General features: G+C 43.0%; 1 protein-coding gene and 1 long non-coding RNA gene across 3 annotated transcripts in view; one reads left to right on the top strand and one right to left on the bottom strand.

Annotated features, from left to right (window-relative positions):
• The window catches only part of AEBP2 (AE binding protein 2), a 49,981-nt gene extending 41,215 nt beyond the window's left edge, over positions 1-8,766 (bottom strand). The window contains exon 1 of one of the 2 annotated variants that reach the window (XM_031597805.2): positions 7,874-8,766. In XM_031597805.2, coding sequence (XP_031453665.2) covers positions 7,874-8,517 — 644 coding nt within the window. In that variant the 5' untranslated portion in view covers positions 8,518-8,766. The remainder of the gene's footprint in view (positions 1-7,873) is intronic. The other variant, XM_031597806.2, reaches the window with a different exon arrangement.
• A 1,505-nt stretch (positions 8,767-10,271) lies between these two features.
• Positions 10,272-23,751, top strand: LOC149919668 (uncharacterized). The gene is made up of 5 exons (XR_016469081.1): positions 10,272-10,736; positions 11,275-11,332; positions 14,605-14,663; positions 15,112-15,238; positions 22,617-23,751. It is a non-coding gene; the product is annotated as an uncharacterized LOC149919668 (long non-coding RNA).
• Positions 23,752-24,042: the final 291 nt, after the last annotated feature.

Raw genomic sequence — 24,042 nt, 5'->3', positions numbered from 1 at the left:
TGGATTCAGTGATCCTTGTGAATCCCATCCAACTTAGGATATTCTCTGATTCTATACATCAATCCTAAAAGCCTGCAAAACTATTTATTGAATATCTGAATGGGTATATTGCTGAGAAATCAACCTAGGAGAAAACACATCAGTCAGGGAGAGAATTTTCTACAGTGTGACAACTGGTAGTATTTAAAAACATGTTTTGAAATTCTTCTTGAAGCAGATGCTAATTTTAGAGTAAAGCTGTTTCTAGATTAGGTGTAAATACCAAGAAAAGGGAACAGTATTGCAAGCACTTCATTTTAACAGTATTAGACTGGGAGAAGATAGAAAAGCACTTCAAGACAGAAATCAAAGAATTTAAAATAGCAAACATGTACAGGAAACAAAACACAGCTGAGAAAGTGTGTTATGAATCACCACCTCTCCTGAGCTGCTTCCATTCTCCTGGATCACCTACTTTGATTATTTAGATTGTCAGCCACAGAGTACTTGGGCTTATGCATTTACAGAACAAATTCAGGTCATCACCTGAGCTGTAGCATGCAGATCAACAAATAGCGAATACAGTGAGGAAACCTGGAATGCAAAACGTCAGAAGAGCAGCACAAAGTACAACAGATTAAACACGCACGCTTTGTGAGATGACAGCAACAAGCACATATTCAGAAGCACTACATATGTCTAGAAATTGTAAGTGGCTCTACGTTAAAGATAACGTAGTAACACTTTCACTTCCGGGAAACCATTTATTTCCAACTTGATCATCTCCTTGGAGAGTTAGGAATTTAAATCTTCACTGAAACACATTCAGTAGTTAAATGAGCTTTTTTTAAAGTGTGCTTTCCACTTCTGAGAACAATATTTAATACTACATCTAATCAGTACTGGAAGTTAAAAGCCTTCAGGTACAATGTCAAAGAAATGCCACCAGTTGTCACCATAACAGCCTCATTCTCCCAGCCTCAGGATGGCTACTCCCACCCCAAACACAAAACTCGAAAAACAAGCACACATCAAAATGAACAGAGAAAGAAAGAGGAGACCAAAACTCCCCTTCCTATTTCAGTTACCCCTCCTATGACAGGTTAGGTTTGACTTAGAGAAAGACACAGACACAGCAGTGTCTGTGAAGCACCAACTTCATACTTCACTGCAGAGTTGCTAACTCTCAAGTAGTAATCAGGCATCGAAAGCAGAGAAACTAGAGAAGCAGAACTCCACTAACAGATTCAGTTCATAACAGAAAGATCTGAAGGTGTGATTTCGTTCTGTTGGACGCTAATTAAGTACCACTTGTATAATTCATCTAAGCTACAGTTTGGCATTCAAGTCAGCCTCAGGAAATCTACCCGTGATGTGACAAAAGTAGTTCTGTTTGAAACGAATAAAACTCACTTAGAATTCTCTGCTTACTGCTGGTAATTAAATTGTTTTCTTTGGGCTTTAAGATCTTTCATATGTGGAGCCTGAGTTACAAATACAACAAAATAAACTGTAATAATCAAAATAGGGACTTCATTGCAATTTTACTGAAGAACTGGTAATTTGCACAAGGTGATGCAAGGAACAACATTATTAAGTAGAGACTCTTTATGCCGCACTCTTATTAAAGTACACTTAATAGCACAACTATACATGGTGCACCCACAACTACAGAACTTTCATGATGGTATCAAATCTTTTGCTTTTTTATCACTATCACAGAACTCTGCATATGCCCTAGGTAACACCCTGCTAATGAAAGCATCCATTATAAGCAATTAACTGCAGAAGTTTCGGAGAAGATATTTAAGACCTTACATTCTAGTATACAGAGAACTGCGCAGTGAAGAAAATGCGGGGGGGAGGGGAAGCAACACCACATCTTGACTGAGAGGCTGCACATTTCTTTCCTCGATGATTTATTTTTTAGTTTTGCAAAATCACAACCTGAGAAAGGCAAACTCTGCTTTAATGCACCGCAAAACAAATGATAGATAGCAGGCATAATATGGAATGTTCATACTTCATTTTCTAAGACAAAGATATCTAAACACATCCATTTTCTAAGCATGAACAACTTTGGACACCAGCATACAAAGTGATGACAATGAACAAGTCATATTAAAAAAACTGCAACTTTCAGAATTTTCTAGAACTGCCACTTAAAAAAAAAAAAACAGAAAATGGAAACCTTGCTGTTCACACAAATAAGTTCCTTGCTCTCCTCTGTTCTCCACTGCTGCACGAGTTAGCAGAGTTTACATTCCCATCTATTTCAAGAATTCCTCACAATTATTTGCCTCCTTTATGGCAGACACCGATTTCTCACTTCCTGCAGGCTTAGATCTCACATTTTCCTCAAGTTATTACATGTAATTCATCTCCAAACATAACAAAAAGCGCATCTCACTTTTCTCCCCTTGCAGGAAATCCCTCCATGATGCATCTGCTCCCTTCTAAATCCCATCCTCACTTTTCACCCTGTAACAAATTCCTCTTACCATTGCCACACCTCAACTGTGCTTAGACTTATTCCCATACTGCTCTCTTCCACGTCAGCTTTGTATATTGCTCATTTCCCCACCACTGTTCTCTAATTGAATTGCATTTTGGTTTTGTTATTTAAAAAAGGGTGTAAATATATTAAAGCTATTGGAAAGACACACAGATCTGAGTAATACTGCCTACAATGGAATATTTTTACTGCATCACCCAGAAAGTCAGCTTACCCAATGAATGAGTAATTCCAGAAATGAATTATGTCACATCACTGCCAAATGGATGCTCAGGCTGCACACAACGCACAGCTTAGATGGGAAGTGGAGAGAGAGAATAAATAAAGAATTGCAGTTCCTTCCACTACTACTGGGAAATTCCCTGAAGTTGCTCACCAACCAAAACCCATATTCAAAAGTTACCAGACTTTATGATGTCACAAACTTAAACAAAAAACACACAGACTTGTGCTTGATTTGAACATCCACACAAATACCACCTATCTCATACACTGAATAGAACAACATTTTTCTTAAATTCTGTGAAGGGTATTTAAATAATATTCCAACAGTTCATTACTCCATCCTTTTTCATCTAGTCCACAAAAAGACCTCATGTTAACCACTCGATTATATCAAGCAGTGTCTCTAGTAATAAAGATACTACCTGTTTAAAATATCTAGGCTGTTTTATCTTCCCGTCAATAGCTATTTTCTGCAGTGCCCGAACAGAACAATTACAGAAATGGGAGTTTTATTTTACAATTTGAAAGCAAATAATAACCTCGACAAATGCAGACACAACACAAACACTCAAGCAGAATTTTGGAATCTCAGGTCTTTATAGCCCACTGTATCACATCAGCATTACATATACTTAAAAAAAAATTAATGACTTAAACACCTTGCCATGTTAATGAATGATTCTTCACTTCCTGGATAGGAACATGTGAGACTATGCAGCAGAGAGGACTGAAGCACTTTCTAATCTGGTCACACGGATACATGAAGCATACCTATTAGTACCATATGCCTTCCTGATTATATTTCAGTTTTACTGTTCTGCCTTCATGAATATCACTCTTACCATTCACGTGTGGCTGCCTAGCCAGCTCTGAAAATTATTCACTTCTGAAGGTTTACAGACAGCATTACAGAAGAACTGTATTTAGATCTTTAAAGTACTAATATTTTAAGATCAATCTACATATTAAAAGCATGAAGAAGCTTTCATTTTAAATAAGGTTGGGAAAAAAAAACAAACACACAACCAAAGTTAGAATCTGGATTTTTCAAGTCTCAGCCTCTTACCGGTCAGAAGGTTAGTTTCACTCTGCCTCATTCTATTCCATACAATGAATAAACCCAACAAAAATCTTAAGTTTTATTATTAAAAAAAAAAAACACCTTCCTTGAAAAGGCTATTTTTAAGATCAAGTGAAGAGCTGCTCACTTACTAAATGGAAACAGAATAATAGCATTTCTAGAAGCATTCTACAAGCCTAACGCTCAGTTAGGTTTCCTTGAATAGTATTTTAAGTTTTCTTAGAAAGTTGAGGCTTCAGCTATCATACTGACAGTTCCTCTCAGCAATTGACTTCATTGGTGAATAACAACAGAGGTGACTAAACCTCAAACTGGCTGCTCTGTGAAAAAGATGGACAATACAAAGGGCTGTGCTTGAGGAAAAGATGGGTCTACCAACAACTTGTTAAGTCTGTCCTACCAGCTGGTCAGTGAGCACGTGGGCACTGGTCAGCAAAACAGCACATGCATACCCTGGCTGAAACGTATTCCAGTGCTTCTTGCTTGGTCAGTAAGAGGATGGAGCAATGAATAAAAAAAGGCTGAAGATTTTGTAAGAACAAAAGACCAGAGGAAATGGAAGAAAAATAAAAGGCAAGTTCACCAAGGTAAAAAAGTACTTCATACAGCTTCATTAGTGAAGTAATTTTTGCTACACATTTTGTTAGAATTATAATCAAACGAAATCTGATAAAATTTCAGTGAAATTTCAGATTTAATTGCACTTCTATAATAAACTTTCTGCTAAACAAAATATTTAACTGATTTCAGTAATCTAACATTAAGTATTTCTAAGTAAATATCACAGTTCAGCAATAATGCATCACTGAGCTGAGGCACACCTTCACTGCATTCACATCAGCTGATGTATACCTAAATCCATGCATACACGTAGGCCTAGTTTTGCAGCCCAGTGATGAACTCAGCTGTTTCATTAATTAACTGAATCATTCCTTTTGATTTTAAAAACGCATCAAATGTTTCTCAGCATTGTACGAAGCTGTCCTGCTCCAGAGAAATGAGCAGAAAGGCATCCATCCTTTCAATACTTCTCTGAAGCTAAGGAAACGTACAGAAAAATTACCAACATGCTGATATTAATTTTTATCTGGAGGATAACTCAACTCGAATGCAGATTCTTATCATTGAGACAACAGACACGAGCTCCCTCAAAATCAGGAGGCAAACTTTTGCACAGCAGTAGAAGCACAGCTCGAATCCCAGGAATAAAATGCAATGGGTGTATCTGCAGTCATTCCAGACTTTGCACTGCACTCTCATTACTAATACTGCTGAGCAGAAAATGCCACCTGGTTATTCTAAATATCAGTGTGCAGTTTGCTTTTTTGGTTTCTGTTCTTGGGTCATCTTTTTGTTTCTTTTTTTTTGATAGGGGGTGATGGGGAAGGAGAGAGGGCAGGGGTGTAACCTGCTTGAAATGCAGTACCAAGTGAATTTGCACTTAAAAAAAGCTGACCAAAATTCATCTCAAGTTTCAGGCATCAATATTCAACATCAGATTTGTTTTTTTTATTTTGCTTCAAATACCTACAGATTTATTACAGTACTGCTCCACATTATTTATTCTCTTTTATTGGCAGATTTCTCAAAATAGATTCAAAGTATTAGTACTAGAAGTAGCTGAACAGCATTCACGTCTTGATTGCATGCAAGATTCTCCTGCTCAAATGTCAAATCTGCAGTTTACTTTATAGTTCATAACACCAAACCAAAACAAGACAGACAATACATTGAAATTAGACTACGATAAAGATCATACTGAAAGAGGAATTTGATCACTTAAGGAATTTCAGGCCCTCACCACACCCTCTTATTTATTCAAATTTGCTAAAGAGGAAACAAGAAAAAAATCCCAAGCCTCGGGGCATAACCTGAATGTTAGCAAACCTACCTGCAACAGGAGAATCACTACTGAATACACCTTTCTAACACCTTCCTCTTGTTTAACTAAAGACTAAGAACTCAAGCAGGTCAGATCATTTCTTCTCTCACAGACAACAAAACAGCCCACAAGAAAAGATGATGCCAACTTCCTTAAGTCTTCAGCAACAAAATTGGAGTCTCCGTTCAGGACACAAGCAGAAAGTAGAGCTCAAAGTGCTGTACAATGTACTGTTTTATAAAGAATATCACTGAACAGATATCATTCTGTAATAGTTACAACCCGTAAATCTGAGCTGCACCCAGCTCCTTCCAGATACTCCACCAACCCATATCTCACACTCTTTAGGCTTTTCTGTGCCTCCCCTACCATTGGCAACTGATCAGCTTAAGGATGTACACATCATGTCCCAGCTGGCTTCTAAGGGGCAGCAATAATTTCGATTGATAGACTGAGGGACCTGTTGGACTACATGTGGTGTCATTGTTTTTGCTGTCTACTCCACTGTAGCAAGAAACATCATCAAAATAAATTTTTCCTATCACCAGAAATAAGAAATGGCACTCTGAGTGGCCTGGCTCCTTTCCTACCCAACTCAAGCAGCAGGCTATGAAATTACCATACAAAACTCCCTCTCAGCATCCCTGTATGTTCAGCGTGGACACTGAAGACGAAACTTTGCAAGATTAAAACCAAAAACAGTCCTAATTTAAAACTACTGAACACAAAGGGCCCCCACTCCTGCAACTAAGTCTGCTCCAAAGGTACAGGAAAGGAGCAACGAAGAGCACACACACAGATTTGATTGTGCCACTATAACAAGAGGAGCCCAAAAACAATGACACAGAAAGAAACTAGTACACCAACTCTGAAGCGTATGAGAAAGACGTAATGGGGCTGCACTGCCAAAAAAACCCTGCAACTGATTCCTGTTATTTCCTTAACCTACAAATTGAGACTCTCACAAGAGATCAAGATTCAATTCAGAGTTTGATTTTGAAGAGAACAAGAAGTGATGACCCTAAGCCTCAAACACAAACCTGTTGTATGGGAGTAGATTTCTGGGAGAACTTGTGTGATTTCAAGTAAAAATCCATATGAAAACAGAGAGGAGAAAAAAGAAAAAGAGAAAAAGAAAAGCACCTCCACGTTCCTATCTCACAGCAAGTCTGGAGAAACGAAAAAACTCCAAGTCCTGAAGTCTCTGAAGTCAGGAGGAAACCAAAGTAACAGATTTTTTTAAAAATTTTTTCTAAGGTTTTCAGAAGCACTGCATGATTTGAGAAACTGCCTCACGGGGGTTTTATTTAACACTGAGGCTGGACCTAGAGATGCCACACTCCTGCAACACGGGCGTTTCCCCATCTACTCAAATTTACCCTAACATATAAACAAAGCACGTACCTGTACCAAAACAGATAACTCTTCACGCTTAATAACGATGTTACCTTAAGAAAAGTAACGATTACTATTTTTTGTACTAACTACGGCAAAGCCCAAGGCTTCCCTAAAGCCAAATTGAAAAGAAAAAGAATAAAAGAAGTTTCTAAAACTATTTCGAAGCGATTATTAGTAAAGGAACCGACTTATTCCACTCTTACAGCCCTTTTTCCATCCTATTTTCCTAGAAGTGCCCAGCCTCTGAGCTGAACGAGACCCGGGAACTGGGCTGTGCCTTCCCGCGAGCCTCAAGCTGGAGCCTCGGCGAAACGAGACGCACAGAACCTACAGAAATCATCTGCGTTTGGCATTAAACCATTCATCCAAAAATGACTAAGTCTCACACGGCCGGGCCCGGCTTCATCCAGCACCCGCTCAGCCCCGGCGGAGGGCCGTTCCCCCGCTCCTTTCAGCAAGGTGGGATCTTCCCTTGTGTTCGGCCGTTCCCTCAGCTCGCCGCCCGCAGCACGTACACCCGCGGGGCCGCAGGTACGGCGCGCCCAGAGAACGGCGCCCGGCCCCGAGTCGCAGGCACGGTACAAGGCGAAAGAACCCGGCCGGCATCCCCGCGGAACCGGAGCGGCCCCGGGGCGCGGCGCGACCGAACGCCCCCGCCCGGAGCACGAAGCGCGCCAGGCGGGCAGCGAGCGGCCCGCGGCCGCCCCTCCGCCGGCCTGACAGCCCCGCGGCCCTCGGGCGGGGCGAGGCTCCAGGACATGGCGCCCGCGGGCCTCCCGCACCGGGCACTGACCTGTCCTCCGAGTCCATGCGGCTCAGCGGCTCCCCGTCCGAGGACATCTCCAGGCTGCCCCGCCGCCCCCCCGACGTGGCGCTGCAGCTGCTGCTGCCGCTGCTGCCGCCGCCGCCGCCGGTGCCGTAGCCCTCGTCGCCGCCGCTGGACACGCTGCTCGAGCTGCTCCCGCCGCCGCCGCCGCCGCCTCCGCCGCCGCCGCCGCGGCCCAGCCCGCCCTCCTGGCCGCCCCGCGGGCCCTTGGGCTCCTCCTTGGCGTCGGCCTCGCTGCTGCCGCCGGGGCTGAGCGAGCGGGTCTCGTCGCTGCAGCAGCCGCTGCTCGTGCTGCTGCTGCCCACCAGGCTGCTCTCCTCCTCCTCGCCGCCCTCCTCCTCCTCCTCTTCCTCCTCCTCCTCGTCTTCGTCCTCCCCGTCCCCGGCCTGGCTGGCGCTCTCCGGGCTGGGCTCCGACATGCTCTCCGCCTCGCCGTTCAGCAGCAGCAGCGACTCCGTCTCCGCCGCTGAGGACGGAGGCGACGACGAGGAGCCGACCCCGGCGGCCGCGGCCGCGGCCGCCGCCTCCTCCTCTTCCTCAGCCGCGGCGGCCGCCGCCTCGCCGGGAAGCAGCCCCTCCGGCTCCGCCATGTCGCTGCGAGCGGCCGCCATGGCGCCTGCGAGTCGCTGCGAGCCGAGCCGAGCCGAACGGGGCCGAGTCGAGTCGAGCCGAGCCGGGCGCGCGCGGCGGCGGCGTGCGCGCGGCCGGTGCGCGCGTGCCCCGGTTTGTGTGTGCGCGCGGCCGCGCTCCCCCCGCCCTCGCCCTTCTCACCGCACAATCGCGCGGCGGCGCGAGCCGCAAAGAGGAGGGGCCCGAGCCTCCACCGCCGCACGCGCTACGGAAGGCGCCCGGGGACAAAAACCTGCGGGAAGGCGGAGCGCGCGCGTCTCGTGTGCTAAGCGTCACCGGCGGGCACCGAGCGGGGGGGGGAGGGGGGTGCGAGGCGGCCGTCATCCGCAGCCCCGCCTCTGAGGCACTGTTCGCAGTCACAGGACGGCGTCGGGCTCGTGGGCGAAGTGAAAAACTGAGCGAAGTGTGGGGAAGGAAGGCTTCGGAGCTGGCTGGATAGGCAAAGGCGTGCCTTCTCAAGGGAAGGGGAAAAGGCCCTTCAGCAAGGAGAGTGTGACTCTGCCCTGTGAGAATCGCTACAAGAGCTGGGCTGGGACACAAAGAGGTTTCCAGTGGCACTGGCAGAAAGAAGCAAAAGTGAAGTCCTGCCGTCCATCAGGAGAGCGTCTGAAGTGCGGCCTCACACCTCCGTTTGCCATAAGGAGCTTCCAGGCTGCGGCGTGGCCGAGGCTGAATGCAAAATGCACGTCGCTGCCCAAAGTGGAAATAAAAAAAGAGAGTTAATGTGCTAAAACCGAGGCAGTTGGTTAATATTTTCCTCACAAAATCAGGCCGGGGTTTGGAGGAGTGAGGGCTGGTGAATTCGCTGAGTTGGGAATGTTGCCGTGTGAAGATGGGGAAGAGAGAAAGATGAGTGGGATGACCACCAATCACATACGAGAACAGACTTCATCAATTAAAGTCATTTTAATATCCAAAAAAAAAAAAAAAAGCGGGGAGGGATGAAGTATACTCAAGGCAGATCATGCCAGACAACACTTCTTCTTTTTTTTTTTTTTCCCTTGACTGTATGGACATCAAGAAAACATTCAGTAAATTGTCACATGGAAATGATCAGCAATCCGTATGGGATGGGGATTTTTGTTAGCACCCGGACACAGAGATGGAATCGGGTAATCTGGCTAATTTTTCGAGGGGTGGGAAGAGTAACTGAAGCTGAAAACACTATTTCATATGGATTTTAAATGGGGTATATAGATTAGTCATGTTTTACCCAATTCTTGCTGAACTTGACATATTAAAAAAATAAAAAATCATGAAGTGGTGATGGTTTAGCTTAAGAACACATGATAAAACTGAACCACAGCTCAGGGCAGAAAGACTTTGTTCTCTGTGCAACAGGAAGAGTACCACCTCCTCAAGTCGTAGCAGGCATATCTGGCATTGCCACAGAGGAACAGGAAAAGTTAGCCACAGAGGATTAAAATCTGGGGAGGGTGCTCCTGAGCCCTACATCAGCACAAGCAGGGCTGGCTGCCCGCCCATCCATCTGCACGCATATCTGTCTGCAGCAACACCAACAGTCCTCGGTGAGCAGCGCCAACACAGAATGCCACAGAGCTGCGGGAGAACCACAGCCTTGGAGCAAAGGGACGTGACATTGCGTTCATCTTTGAGAGCAAACAAATAACATCTTTAACCTGCAGAGGAGCGTAAGCGAACCTGTGAGACTAAGTTTTCCAGATTTTCTCAAAACAAGCCTCAGCTAGACATTGGAAATGGCAAGAATGTTTTAAAACAAATGACGATGTCTGTAACGCTGTTTCACCTGCACAGTGCAAGCATCGCTGCTCTACTGGCTCCATCGAAACAATCACCGAACCCCGAGCTTCTTGCCACCCCACCTCCCCCCGAAGTAACAGCGTGCTCTGTACTTCCCTCCCAGCCCACAAAGGTGTGGCACTCCCGTGGGTGTTACTGTCACTAATCTCATCAGACACGAAGAGCGAGGTCTAAAAAAAAAAAAACAACAACCTTTCGATTCAGTCAGAAGGCAGCAGAAGCTGAAGGAATTGCTGTGCCTCTTCTATAACTGATTTCCCTCTGGAGTTCACTGAAATCAGCCGTGGCGAGGGGAGGGACCGAATCACGAGAAAACAAAGATCTAAATGGAGTGAAGTGAAAGGCACCTTTCACAACTTGAGAACGAGCAAAGAAGGGAAGTAGGAAACGTATCTCAAAGATCTCCGTGCACCCTAGTGTATGTTGTCCGAATTCATCCCACCGTCTTCACGAGCCCGTAGCTGTGTGCTTTTCTCAGAACTCTCGGGTTCTTTGAGGTCATGTGCGCACACCGGGTTCCCAGTGTCTGCGCGCCGGGAGGTGACGGGATGCAAACCTAACACTTCTCACTTTCCTAAGTACAGCAGTAGGGACGCCGGCTTGTTGAGTAGTTTGTGTATTCGGAGAGAGGGAGTGAAACCTTAGGATAGGATGCATAGAAGGAGGGTACGAACCCTCCTAATGGCAATCACTTAGCGTTTAAAGCAGGAGATCAGTGCCGCAGCAGTGCAGCAGTCATCAAAGAAATACTCTGACGATCTTTAGTGCCCTACTTTCAGTTCTTTGAAACCACAAAATCCTGCGTGAAGGCTTGGTCCGTGAGCTCCCTAAAGTGTTAAGATAAAGTTCGAATCAAGCAGAAGCAGCAGTGATGACTTAGCTCTCTTGTTACTGACATTCCTAGGTCACAGTTCAATCAGCTCAGAAAAGGTAATTCTCCTTTTTCTTTCTCGCAGGTTTTTGACTTTTTCATACCCTGGTTCCAGTCAAAAGATGAGATCTGTCTGAGAACAGGTGAGTCTTAAACTTGGTAGTGTCAAAATCAATTGCATTTGAATGGTCTGATAAAAGCCCAAAACAAGAGACACCCTGCTAGGAAATCCATTAGAAAAAAATAACTTATACATTCAGTTACACTTCAAGGGAGGATGTTACTTTGTCCTTCACACAAAGGGCTCTGGTATGCTCAGTCTAATTTGAGATGATCATTACAACAGGGACAGTACTTTAGAGCTGATGTAGTTATGCCGAAACTTAATAATCCGTGGTACTTGGAAGAATTTCTCAACAAGGTACAAAGGAAAGGAAAAAACAAAACAAAACAAACAGCAGGTTAGCAAAAGCTTGTTCACAGCCAAAGAACTGAAGTAGTGCTGTTCTCCAGTAGTACAAGAACAAACAGCCCAGGCAATCTGGAGGAGATTTGAATTCCTTTGCAGACACAGACATAGCAGAGCACGGGGAAGAAACGAAGAGTGTAGTTTTCTTTGTCTTACCTCCGAATCACAGGGGTGCAGGGAATTCACACTGACAGCAGAATCGATAGTGAGCAGACTCCAAAGCAGTTTCTTCTTTTTCTTGAGTCACAACAATTTTGTGTTTTGTTTTGCTTTTTTAAAGAACAGCTGGATGAGATCATCAGAAGATTTGGTACATGCAGTGCAGTCTGTTTGAGCTTTTCTTCCCAGTGTTGATCAGCGTCATAATACTATGAGGCATAGTACACAAGCAAAACAAACCAGTAAGAAGGGCCTATAAAGAGAGAAAAATATGTACCAGTAGCCTAAGATACAGGAAAAAATGCCATCCTGCACTTGTTAGGATGGCATGGGAAATTCTGTGAAACGACACACTTGGTCACTGCACTCTCTTGCTCCTGCCTCCACATGCACGTCTTAAACACTGCAGGAAATTCCTGCTGCCTGCGCCTCATGACTCACCTTGCTCACAACATTCTGCCTGCTCAGCAGTCTCTGGAGACAGCACCCTCCCCTTCTTTCTGCCCCACCCTTCCTCATCCAAATTCAAGGTCTTGAGGAAGAGGCTGCAATTGCCCATTGCTTCGAGTAAGTATCCAGCGCTCATTTCTCACCCTTCCCTTCAGACCAGACTGAAACCGCCTTGTTCTGCAATCCCAACCCCACCCTCTCCTACAGCACCCAGTTAATTTAAACTCCCTTCCACGGTGTTTTCTTTTTAAAGCTTTAATCTTTCTCTGTGTTGTTTGCTTGAAAGCAGGCCCATGACCATAGGAAAATTCAAGCACTGTTTAGGTTGGTTCAGTCAAAGGAAGGCTGCCAGAAACGTGTATTAGCTGAAGTCCCTCTTCTGTCCCCGCTTGCCTGTGAGCTTCTCTGGTCTTGAAAAATACTTTGGCAATGTGGATTCTAGATATTGCTTGGGTTTGTCTGCCCCTGCTCCCCTACCCAGATCTTGTTACAGCCCTCATGGGGACACACTGCCCCTTCTGTTGTGCAGCACAGCTGGCTGTGAAACTCATGCCATGAGCTACAACAAGGAACTGATTTTAGTGGTGACTAGAAGAAAAAAAATATATAATATAATGCCATTCTGTTGATGTTGAGTCAGGAAAATTCAAAAAGCTTCAGACAGCTCTATTAAATGTAACCATGCGCACTACAGGGATGGGGAAAAACGTATGTATTAAAGTGCCAGCAGTTCAGGATTGGAAAACCCCATTCTGTAGTTCTGGAACTTATCCAAAAGCACATCCTAATGTTCATATTTGCATTTGAGCTATTGTAACAACTTGCAAGATCAGAGCACCCATGTGCTGAGCTGTGTATGCACACAAACAGTAGGAGGAAGCCCGTGCTGCATATAGAAACTCTAACACAAGTGAAAGGAACCAGATATTTTGTCAGACCTCTTCTTTAAAAAACATTCTAATTGATGTCAAATTTGCTGGCACACGATACCAAAAGGAAATACAAAAGAAAAATAAAAGAAAAAAGCATGAAGATGTGCTTTTGAGCATGAGGAATTGGAAGGCCTCATAATATGGTTCATTTATGTAGGTTACTGCTTGTTGCAAAAACTGAAACTGAAGCACAGAATTTCAAGTAGATACTGTTTAGGTAAGGTAAACTAGCAGTTATTACAGACACAGCTGAGAACCAGCTCAGAATTTGCTGTAGAAGCAGAAGTAACCACAGTGCTTCTGTCCTCCTGTTACACCGCACTCCTGTTACCCTGTCTCCAAGTCATCCACTCACCAAGTGAGTTTCACGGACTTGTGTAAGTATATATTAAAATATGTTTTTCTTTGACATTATTCAGAAAGGTATTCACATTGGAAAATGTACACAGCTGATAAAATACATCATTGCAGCATCAAAAAATGAGGTACACAATACTGTAAATAACACAGAGAATCATTTTGTTGTATTATGTTTATTATTTTTACATTTTGATTCAAACAGTGTATTTATATGAATTACCAGAGACTTTTTCTTGTCCTCATATCTCCTTGTTCGCATTTTTTACTGGCACAGTTTGTTCTTTTTCAAAAAAAGGCAGCAAAAATTCTTGTGTTTCGGAAGAATCAACATCCTCAAAGGGTGCCATTTAGATTAGTTTTACCCAGAGATAATTAACATATTTGCTTCCAGATTAAAGACTCTTTACATGCTGTTAATTTGGGGAATGCATGTTTTCTACATTCTTATGCAAAACAGAGCTGGATTCCAGCTTTAAATGAAGGTGTGCACCCAACCACAAATACAGGGCTGCCATCACTGTGTCCATTTACTTTCTGCAGGTCAGTTACTGCAGACCATTACAATAAAGGCAGAGAGGGCAATTCCAGTAGAGTGGAATTCTGCCCAAGCACACCAGTCAGTAAATAACAGCAGGTTTTTTTTTCTAAGAATGTAGATGTGAAGTCAAGAGCAGAGTCTCTCTTTGCACTCATGGAGATTCTTTTCAAAACCAGAAAAATAATCAAGATCTTGCGTGTTGCAAAACCGGTGCGTAACCATTATAACCAAGCAGAAATGAATAATTAATTGAATGCTAATTAAATACAAATCACAGTTTGGAAGGAGTACAAACATACAACAGTTTTTCTATGTTCTTCTAGGATTGCTTTGAAAATCCCTTTCTCCAGTGTATGGCCTTATCGCTTTTGATAGAACAATTAACATTTTTTTTTATTATTATTAACATTAGTATTTAAAAAAAAATAGATTAAAATCTCCCTGTAGAAATTTAGTTGTGACTTTCCAAGATGAAGCTCATGTGAACATGTGTTCTTCCATCCACAGCTGTGGGTTCCAGCAGGACCAGCCAGAGGCCCTGAAGGGACTGGAGCCTCTGCCAGATGGTGAGAGGCTGAGGGAGCTGGGTCTGCTCAGCCCATGGTGTGAAGGCTGAGGAGGGGGGACAGGTCGCATAAATACTTGCTGGGAAAGGCAAAAGTTAGAGCCAGATTCTTCTTAGTGGTAATGGACAAGAGGAAATGTGCAGAAAGTAAAATACAGAAAATTCTATTCAAACAGAAGAAAATACAACTTTTTTCACTGTGAGCTTTGTTAAGCACGGAAGAGATGGCCCAGACGAATTTGGGAATCTCCATTCCTGAGAACAGTCATAACACATCTGGATGTGGTCCTAAGAACCTGCCATAGCTGCCTGTTTTGAGCAGGCGCTTTGGACTAGATGATCTCCAGAAATGCCTTCCTACCTCAACTCTTCTGTGATTCTGGAAAGCTGAGATATTATTTCCATGTTACAAAGACAGGCAAAAACAGTAAATATTTTTCTGTGTTTAGAGCTGTAGCCGTACACCCTGGCTTTGTCCCATGTCCACATGGGGGAGAAAACCATGTTCCCAGCAATCATCACTTGCAGCTACAGAAGCTGAACCTCATGACAGAACCAAGTATTGAGTCCCTGCAGGTAGGTTTAGACAGCCTGAGGTACCAGTAACTGAATTCAGAATTCCCATGATAGCATGTATGACAAATTTAGTATCCTGCTAGATGCTGTGAGATTAAAAGTGACCAGCAACTGAGATTATGTATTTTTTTATAATTCCCAAATATTTGCATGCTAGAGAGTAAAGGGAGAGAGGTTATCCTTTAGAGAGGTATTTATCCCAATCTGATCAGCCTCAAGCAAACATGCTGTTGTGAAGCAGTTGTGGAGCAGTATGTTGGACTCCAGACTCCCCAGCACCTTAACAGCTGAATTATTCCTCTTTGTCACCACCCCTTCTTCCCCCCACCTCCCCACTCTGCTAAAATTCAAATTGTGGAATGTTTGTCAAACACTTGGAGATACACAGCTTTAGTGTATAAAAATAGAAATTATTATTTAGAAGACTTGAGCATGAACAATGAAATATCTGAATTGAAGAAAAATTCAGATTTGCTTCCAGAAACTCACCTTTCTATTACTACAGCATTCACTGAACAGCAGAAGTCATGCTCAAAGTAATTGAAACTGATGTAATTACAATATAACTTTATTGTCATTTGCCACTAAGGGAAAGTCTTTATTACAGATATCGTATTTATATACTCAGCTATCAGAATTATGTTTCCAAGTCATAACTCTTCAAACCTTTGCTATAAGATCAACGCATGCAGTGTTCTTGGAAAATAAGCCAAGTCCACAGTAGTACAGCATCCCTCCCTATTCTCAATCAAACAAATCTGAGAGAGAGAGGGAGATTGATGAGAACAACCTACTTTTCTGTGCATGGCATTCACTGAATGTGAAAAGGGGTTTCAGAAGGCCCAAGAAAGTAGCTGTTGTCATGACAGCACTGGGAAGCCCAGGGACTGAAAAGATCTTCATCAGCTCTCTGCAGCGATTCTGTGCCAGACGAGCTGCATTGCTGGTCAGTGTGCTGACAACAGAGCCAGGGGAATGCTTGCTTGTCAAATCTCCCCAGTATGACTTTGCAGACTTCCCCAGTCTTGCCTTTTGAAACTGGAAAATGCTTGCAATCTAGCAAAAAAAGGGAACTCTCCTGCACATCACTTCCCCCTTCAGTGCCTCATTGACCTTCTCTTGAATTCACCTATCTCGTTAGATGGGGCAGCACCTAGCATTCCCATATAGTCTTTTGCCCCTCCCAGTCAACAAAATTGCCTTGTAGAAGGCAGCATTAACCTGCAAAAAAACTATGCAAACAGCAGCACATTCTGCAGTCCAAGGCCATCAATGTAACAAGTGTCGCTCTTGTTATCTCTGTATGTATAGCTATGCTGACATGCTTGCATGGCAGCTTTGGGGCAAGAGATGGAGAGGATTTCTGTGGCACTCTGAGCTGCTTAGGATCATACTGACAACACTGGGATCTTATCTGCTCAATTCTGGTCATTCTGTTCCATGTAAATGCATTGTCTTACATGCCATAGTTTGGCAGACTGCTGGGTGATCACCCCAAGCATCAGTTCTGGGAGACTTGTGAGGCTATCCCATTCACATTGCAAATTTTATTTTACCAAAGTGACAGAAAATGGCTGCTGCAGGGCTGAGATCTTCGTGATGTAAATAAGGAAGGAGAAAGTAAGGCATTTTTGACTGGACATAGGATAATTGAGTTCCCAAACTGTTTGTCTGAAGCATTAGGGTCTGTGCACATGGAAACGTGTTATGGTCATGCTGATTATCGCTAATGGAACAGAAGTTGAGCTCTGATGCTTTATATCCAGTCTCAGAACAATCACCTCTATTGCAAATTTAAATTTCAGAGATGTGTGTTCTCAGATGAACCCTATAAACCCTGTCAGAAGTTCTGGCCTGCCAGGGATTGACTGCAAAACTCCCCTTGACCTCAGTGGGACCAAAATGTCAAACAGCCCAAGAGCTGGGGAACTGAGGAGGGACCCATAGCAAATCCTGATGTAGTTGGCCTATGGAAAATGGCTGCGAGCAGGTGGGACTCAATACGCCTCGTAGGGAAGATCCTAAGTTGCACTGTGACCCTTCTGTAATTCAGAATTTAAATAGTTCAGAGGGTCCCTCTCTCAGGAAGCTTGGAACGCATAGCAGAATTGGGAGACCTAAAGCCTAAATTAGCTTAATGCCCCAATGACCTGCCCTGCAGATGTGCTAATAGGCAAAGCGGAGATTCCATCTCCTGAACTCTATTCTCAGCTCAGTTGCTTGCAGACTCACCAAAGCAGCTGATTATATAGGAGTCCACAAACCATTTTATCATTTTATCATGCAGCAATTTAACCATTGTTTGGGTGGGCAAAGCAGAAACTCTTTCACACGATTGCTCCGAGGTCTGGTACTTTGTCTTTGATCCCTTCACTGAAAGCTGTTGTTACACAAGCTGCTAAGAATACTCTGCTTGCTGCATCAGGACAAATGGCAGAGGTTTTGCATTGTGTTACATTTAGCTTAATAGTTTATCAGAATCATTATCTTCAGGGTTGAATTTCTGAATGAGTTTGGCAGTGCCGAGTGTTTGTTCCGTCTTGGTGAGAAGTGAATTCAGTTATTTAAAGCCTGGAAAATATAGGAAACATTTTTATTATAACACAGTTTGGAACAAGGTGAAAAAGGTCTGATTTTCAAGGTGGCACATCTTATAACAATTCAAGTGCACAGACAAGTCTTTCAGATCAAACTGTGGATGACAAGTTGAGAAAACTATTTGATTTAGCTTGTGCTGGTGTGAGAGGCACAATGAAGAGGCACACATTCCGTAACAAGTGTAACTCAGGCACTGAGAGGTGTCAAGGTATCAGCTTTGCAGAGCGATGACCTCCTTTGTCTCATTTCTTCCAAGGAAAATCTGTTTGGCCCCACTTCAGGTCACAGTTTCTCATCTCCCTGCTACTTTGAGCCCCACTTCCTGATCTTACACAAACGTTCCTCAGTGGGGGTCCCTTTCTAGTTTCACAGACGTGAGCTCCAAGTAAAGAGGCAGCGAAGAAGCCAGCTTAAAGTGGAACTTGATAGAAAAAAAAAACAACCAACCAACCAACCAACCAAAACCTGTTCTCCCTCTCACCCCACTGATTTATTTTGACATGGCATGAGCGCTGGATCAGCAAACACAAAGCACTTGTCTTTCAGTTTCGTTGCATTAGCACATGTCTTGGAGATCTTTTCCATGCTGATACAGTGAGATCTTGGGACTTCTCTGCGATTGCTCTGGGTGACCTCAGTCCACCACCTGTGCTGGACTGCTGTAACTTGCTTTTGTTGGCAACCCTGCCCACAGCAGAGGGTTGAAACTAGATGATCTTTGAGGTCCTTTTCAACCCAGGCCATTCTATGATTCTATTATTAACAACTTATGCTATATGGTAAAAAAAAAAAAAAAAAAAAAAAAAAAAAAAGTATAAACAACCCACCATGCTTAAAAAAGTATGCTAAAATAAATACTGGTTTAAAAGTTGTATGTGTATCAAAATATGAAATATTTGAGAGTTACTCCCCTCATCCCTTATCTAATTATAGTATTAATGAGTAACATGCTGAATTTTGGCTGAGATGTGGTAGCCACAAGAGATTGGACTTTTGCACAGATGATCTCCTGACATAACTCTTGCAGCAGGGGTATGTTTCACTTTTAATCATACAAGCTGTCCACCTGAAGCCTAAAGGGCTGATCTCCTTTGGGCTCAGCACTGTTTGAATATGAACTCTCTTTCTTTGATTGTGAGAGACTCCAGATTAGGCAATGAATGTATTTTTACAGTAAGGGTGGTGAGGCACTGGAACAGGTAGCCCAGAGATGGAGTGGATGCCCCATCTCTGAAGACGCTCAAGGTCAGGGTGGACAGGGCTCTGATGGAGCTGTGGATGTTTCTGTTCACTGCAGGGGAGTTGGACTAGATGACCTTTAAGGGTCCCTTCCAACTCAAATAATTCTGTGATCCTACGATTCTGTTCTGCACTATCCCTGCAGTTCCAGTTTAATATGATTGCCCACTTGCCTTTAACTGCTGTGGTGCAAGATTTAACAGCAGTAAACATTTAAAAGTCACTTTGTCTTTATGATTGGTAAAGCAATCCCATTTTATGGGCAAAAAAAAAAAAAAAAAAGGCTCTGAGATGTGGCTACAACCCCACAAAGAAACCTGCTTATGCAAAGTCACACTGGGAACTTCTTTCATGTAGTTTCAAGTATCAAGCCCTTAATATTTGAAAATACACAATAAACATACAACAGGGATCATTGAGTATAGAGGTTAATAAAAATACAGCCTGGCATTAACATTAAAAAGGCTCTAATTTTTTTCTTAGCAGGTAATTAGTTCACACAAAGAAATCTCCTTTCTTATCCTGGAAACGCATGCATAAAACAGCTCAGATAACATCATTTACATATGGGCTGCTGCATACGCATGTTAATGTCTGGCTGTGAAAAGTTCAGACAAGTTTGTAATCCCAGATTTCCTGCGCGTGCTCAGCACCCAGATTCCCAGAGAGGCCGAGGTGCGGGACACCCCGTGTCGCTGAGATGGCAGCCCAGTGGCCTGGTCTGCATCTGGGCCTGCGAGCTGCACACTTTCCCAGAGCGTAAGACATCGGACAGTTCTGGGCATTTTAGCACCGGGGCTCTTTAGACACATATTGGTATTTGTGTGTTGCAGTTTCTTTTGTCAGTCACTTCTGCTTGTGGCGGTCGCTCTAAGCCTATTGTGCCACCTCCGCTTGCTTTTTCAGGGCTACTATGTCACTCACTATTAGAACCAAACTGCTTTTGCATTTTAACACTATCATGTCACCCATCAGCAATCATTCGCTTTCATCCCCTAAAACTTGTACACAATGGCAGCCACGCCACTGGGACAAAAGCAGAGGCAGTGAGGAAAAAGGAGGAAAAAAAAGGAGGAAAGCCAGAGTGGGAAGGCTGCAGCAGCAGCTGGCTCTGTTCTTTGGGGTCCTTCAGCGTGTACTTGAACTTGGACTGCAGTGGATGTGCCTTTCGTCTTCTCATTTTCTTGTTAGCACAACGTACCTCTCTGGTGATGGAAATAAGCACGGACTGGCTGCTTCTGTGTGAAGGCCAACAGGTAGCAGTGCTGCTTTTGTGTCACAAGTCTGTGCCTACTGAAAGCTGCTGGAAAAAGGGAGGGCTGTGTGAGGGACAGCCTTGTGCTGCAGTAATATTGATTTCTTGCAGCATTCTTCAAAACAAGAACCCAGCTTGCTGGGCACTTTTAAAACCAGCAAGATGCACCCCTACTGCTGTTGGAGGGGAGTATCTGCAAGCCTGGTAGCTGCGTTCAGACAAAGATGCAGTTACAGCATTGGAGGGTTTGGGAATATCTGTCAAGTGCGGAGCGCTCAGGATTTATCTTGGATTTGCACGTGTATGCAGTCATCCTCCCAATAGTTTAGAGCTATCAGCTGTACAGAGATCTTCTCAGACTGCTGTAATTAGTTGCCCGAAAATGAAGAAGATGGGGGGTTCTGCTCAAAGGTGAAATAACTGAAGTGCTTTAGCCTGGAACCACACTCAACTGGGAAAGATGTATGATAATTCATGCAGAGCACTCCTCTGAAATAGGCATGGCTCAAAGCGAGGCTTTGGACTCCCACCTTTTACAAACATGACCTTACTGCATTTCTCAGGGGCCGTAAGATTTTAATGAGGTAAAAATGACCAAAATGTCACGACCTCTGGTCTTCCTTGTCCTAAATTCTCGATAGTTAATGAAATGAAGCTCAGCCACGTTGTATTTTGCTGATTACACAGAGTGGAACAGCTTTAAGATCATGAAAGAAAAGGTTTAAATAAAATGCTGTGTGTTCAGAGTAATTTTCCCCCTGTACACCAAAAGAATCAGATTATATAAGCAAGGAGTATATAAGCAATTGGAGTATAAGCCAATTCTTCACTTTGCTTAACAGTTGAGGCCGATTCTTCAGTAACTGCCACCTTGCAAATACCAATCAGCATCCCATTCGTTATCCTGGCATTTTGCATTTATTACAGTACATTTGCAGGCATGATAGCACCAGGAGTTTCAGAACTGTATTGATAAAAAAACAGGCAAATGTTTTTTTAAAGGAGCTTCAGATCAAACACTTGCAGGTTTCCAAGCAATCTCCTAGCTCAAGAATGACCATTCAGGCAGTTCTCACTCACACACGAGTTCACGTTTAGTGCTGTACCAGCCCCTGCATGTGCAAAGTCTCTGAGACAGCCCCCAGGCAAGAAACGAAACATAAAAATCATCAGTCAGAAACATTAGAAAACATTCATCAGAAAGTTCAGCTGTTTTTCCTTTTTTTTTTTCCCTGTCTAGATAAGATCTTTACAGCGCTTAAAAAGAGAAATAGCCACAAATGGCTCTTTCCAAAACTGGTGGGTGAACATGAAAATATAAAAAAAAATAATTTATCTTAAAAGCTAAAACATCTGAAACAGCTTCCTCGCTCGTTCTTGGGATTTTACCAAGAAGAAAGCTGCACAACACAGAGTGGTCTGCTGCATGTGCAGTCAGTGTAAAGCCTGAGCAGAAATTCCTATTGTGATGGGGCTACATTGTTGAGTGTTGCTGAATTTCACAGCTTTTTCTTTTGCAATCACTTTGAAATGTTCTCTTGTCAATCAATGGCAGTTTTCTAAAATTTCTACTTGTTTGTACCTACTAATTACACCTACCAACTATTTGATTGTTAGCAGTGTGACTGGCACTTTAAAAAACATATATATTTTTTTCTCCTAAATAGAATCTATTTCCTAGAAAAGAAGAGATACTCATATGCAAGTTCCTTAGAAATGTGAAGTGCCACACACAATCCGTTCTGAGCCTTCAATGTACAAACCACTGAAACTTTTGGGCAATATCACAAAGGAAACTGGTGACCTGAATTTAGTTGTCCCTGTGCTTCTGTAGGGACAGCTGCTCTATGGATAAAGCATTTTTTTTCCATACAAGAAAACATTTTACACATTAGGCTGAAGGAGTACATTTAAAACTGACAAACAGGGTTCTGCAGTCACTTGACTATGATTCATGAAAACCACTAGATGAAAGATGGTATTTTTTGGAAGTTTTCACCAACTAACCTCTAAGTCAGGAGTAAATTTTGCTTCTTCAATGTATAAAGTTGAATCTGCAGGGCCTGCATTTTTTTTTTTTTCTTTTAAACCACACTGATTTCACCTTCAAAAGAGGAAGAGAGTGTTTCCATTTTTAGTCTGAAATTCTTTGAAGTATTCCTGTTCCACTGAATAGGGAATCTGGATAGAATTTGACAAAAAAATCAATTCCTTATTTTAGGTTTGGATTCAGTAATAAAGAAGTTAATGAGATCACATCTGTTTTTGTCCTGTTATTCTCTACAGCAGCCCACTGGAAACGGCACCACTTGCCCATGGCCTTTTCTTTTATACCAAGCAGACTAACCCAGCCTAAATAGTGCCTTTAAACACATCCATAGCAAGACCGCGACATGAATCAATCGATCACCAGCCACTGTGGTGATGTTACTTACCCGTAGCTACAATTACGAGTTGCCTGAAGTTTCACAACAACAGCCAGCTAATGGATTTCGGCAGACCTTAAAAACATTTTCTTTGGCATAGGACGCAGTGGAGAAACATCTCCAAAAACTACCAAGAGCTTCATTCTGTAAGTAACATTTGAATATTGACACATCTGGAACAGCTGGGTAGTAAGTTGTGCGTGTCAAATTCAGAAAACAGCTGCTTTTAGCCTTCGCTTTGGGCCAGACATTTGCTTTCCAACACCAGAGTATATTCTATTTTATTTTGTAGCAGCTTCTTCAGTGTTCCCATATGGACGAGCCGAGCAGCTCCAAGGATTACAACTGCAAGTATATGTACGCTGTTCTTTAGTAGAAATGAAGGCCAGATGTTGCTTTGTCATCTTCACATGCATCTTTAAAAAAGTTAAATGAAGTTGTTTCAGATATACAATTAATGCCAGGAATAGGCAATTTGCTCGTAGGCCATTTAAAAGTCAACTTCCAAAAGATGGAAAATAATATTTTAAACTGAGAATTCAAACCCTAGAATAACTTCAGGAAATAAATACAGCAGAATCGAGGATCACAGAGACAAAAATATATTGTGCAGAAAAGACATGGTGGCCCATTTCTGAGATCTGAATGAGTATTACTAATGCTTTTTATTAGAAAAGAATTGACCTTATTGTTAAAGTACAATATGGAGTTCGATGTAAAAGCTATCAAAGCCACCATGGCTAAAAACATTCCACTCTGTTGCTTTGCTCTCCCAGGATATAACCTGACCCATCCGTCCAAATACTGGAGAATTTAATACATCTATAGCTAGCAGTGTAATGCACAAAAATTCTTCGTGTACACACTCCTGGTTTCTACACCTCATGGATCCAACAGGGTTGGCAACGATTCCTTCCCAGACTGCCCAATTAAAATGATTTAGATAAAAACAAACTGCTTTTCATTTTTTTTCTGATTTCATGAAAGTTGGATATTATTGTATTCGTTTTATGACAGAAGTATTAACTGAAGATTACTTCTCCCCTCTCAGTAATACTAAGTACAAACTTTGGGCTTCAACTGCCTGCTGGAGCCTTGTTCTGTGAGACAGTCCACAACATACAAAAACTGTCAAGACACCAACCATAACTTTTTGAGTTATGTCACTTTATTGAGGGAGCGAGAAGAATCACATTCTCTAGTAGTCTTGGAACAGTGCAAATGGTGAACAGAAGACAAAAATAGATGTAATTGGTTCCGAAAAGCATGAACATCTGTAGAGAATG

The sequence above is a fragment of the Phasianus colchicus genome, chromosome 1, assembly GCF_987193195.1.
Source record: "Phasianus colchicus chromosome 1, bPhaCol1.hap1.1, whole genome shotgun sequence".
In the NCBI taxonomy this organism is placed as follows: Eukaryota; Metazoa; Chordata; class Aves; order Galliformes; family Phasianidae; genus Phasianus; species Phasianus colchicus.
Note: the sequence above shows the minus strand (reverse complement) of the source record. Positions and strands in the feature narration are given on the sequence as shown.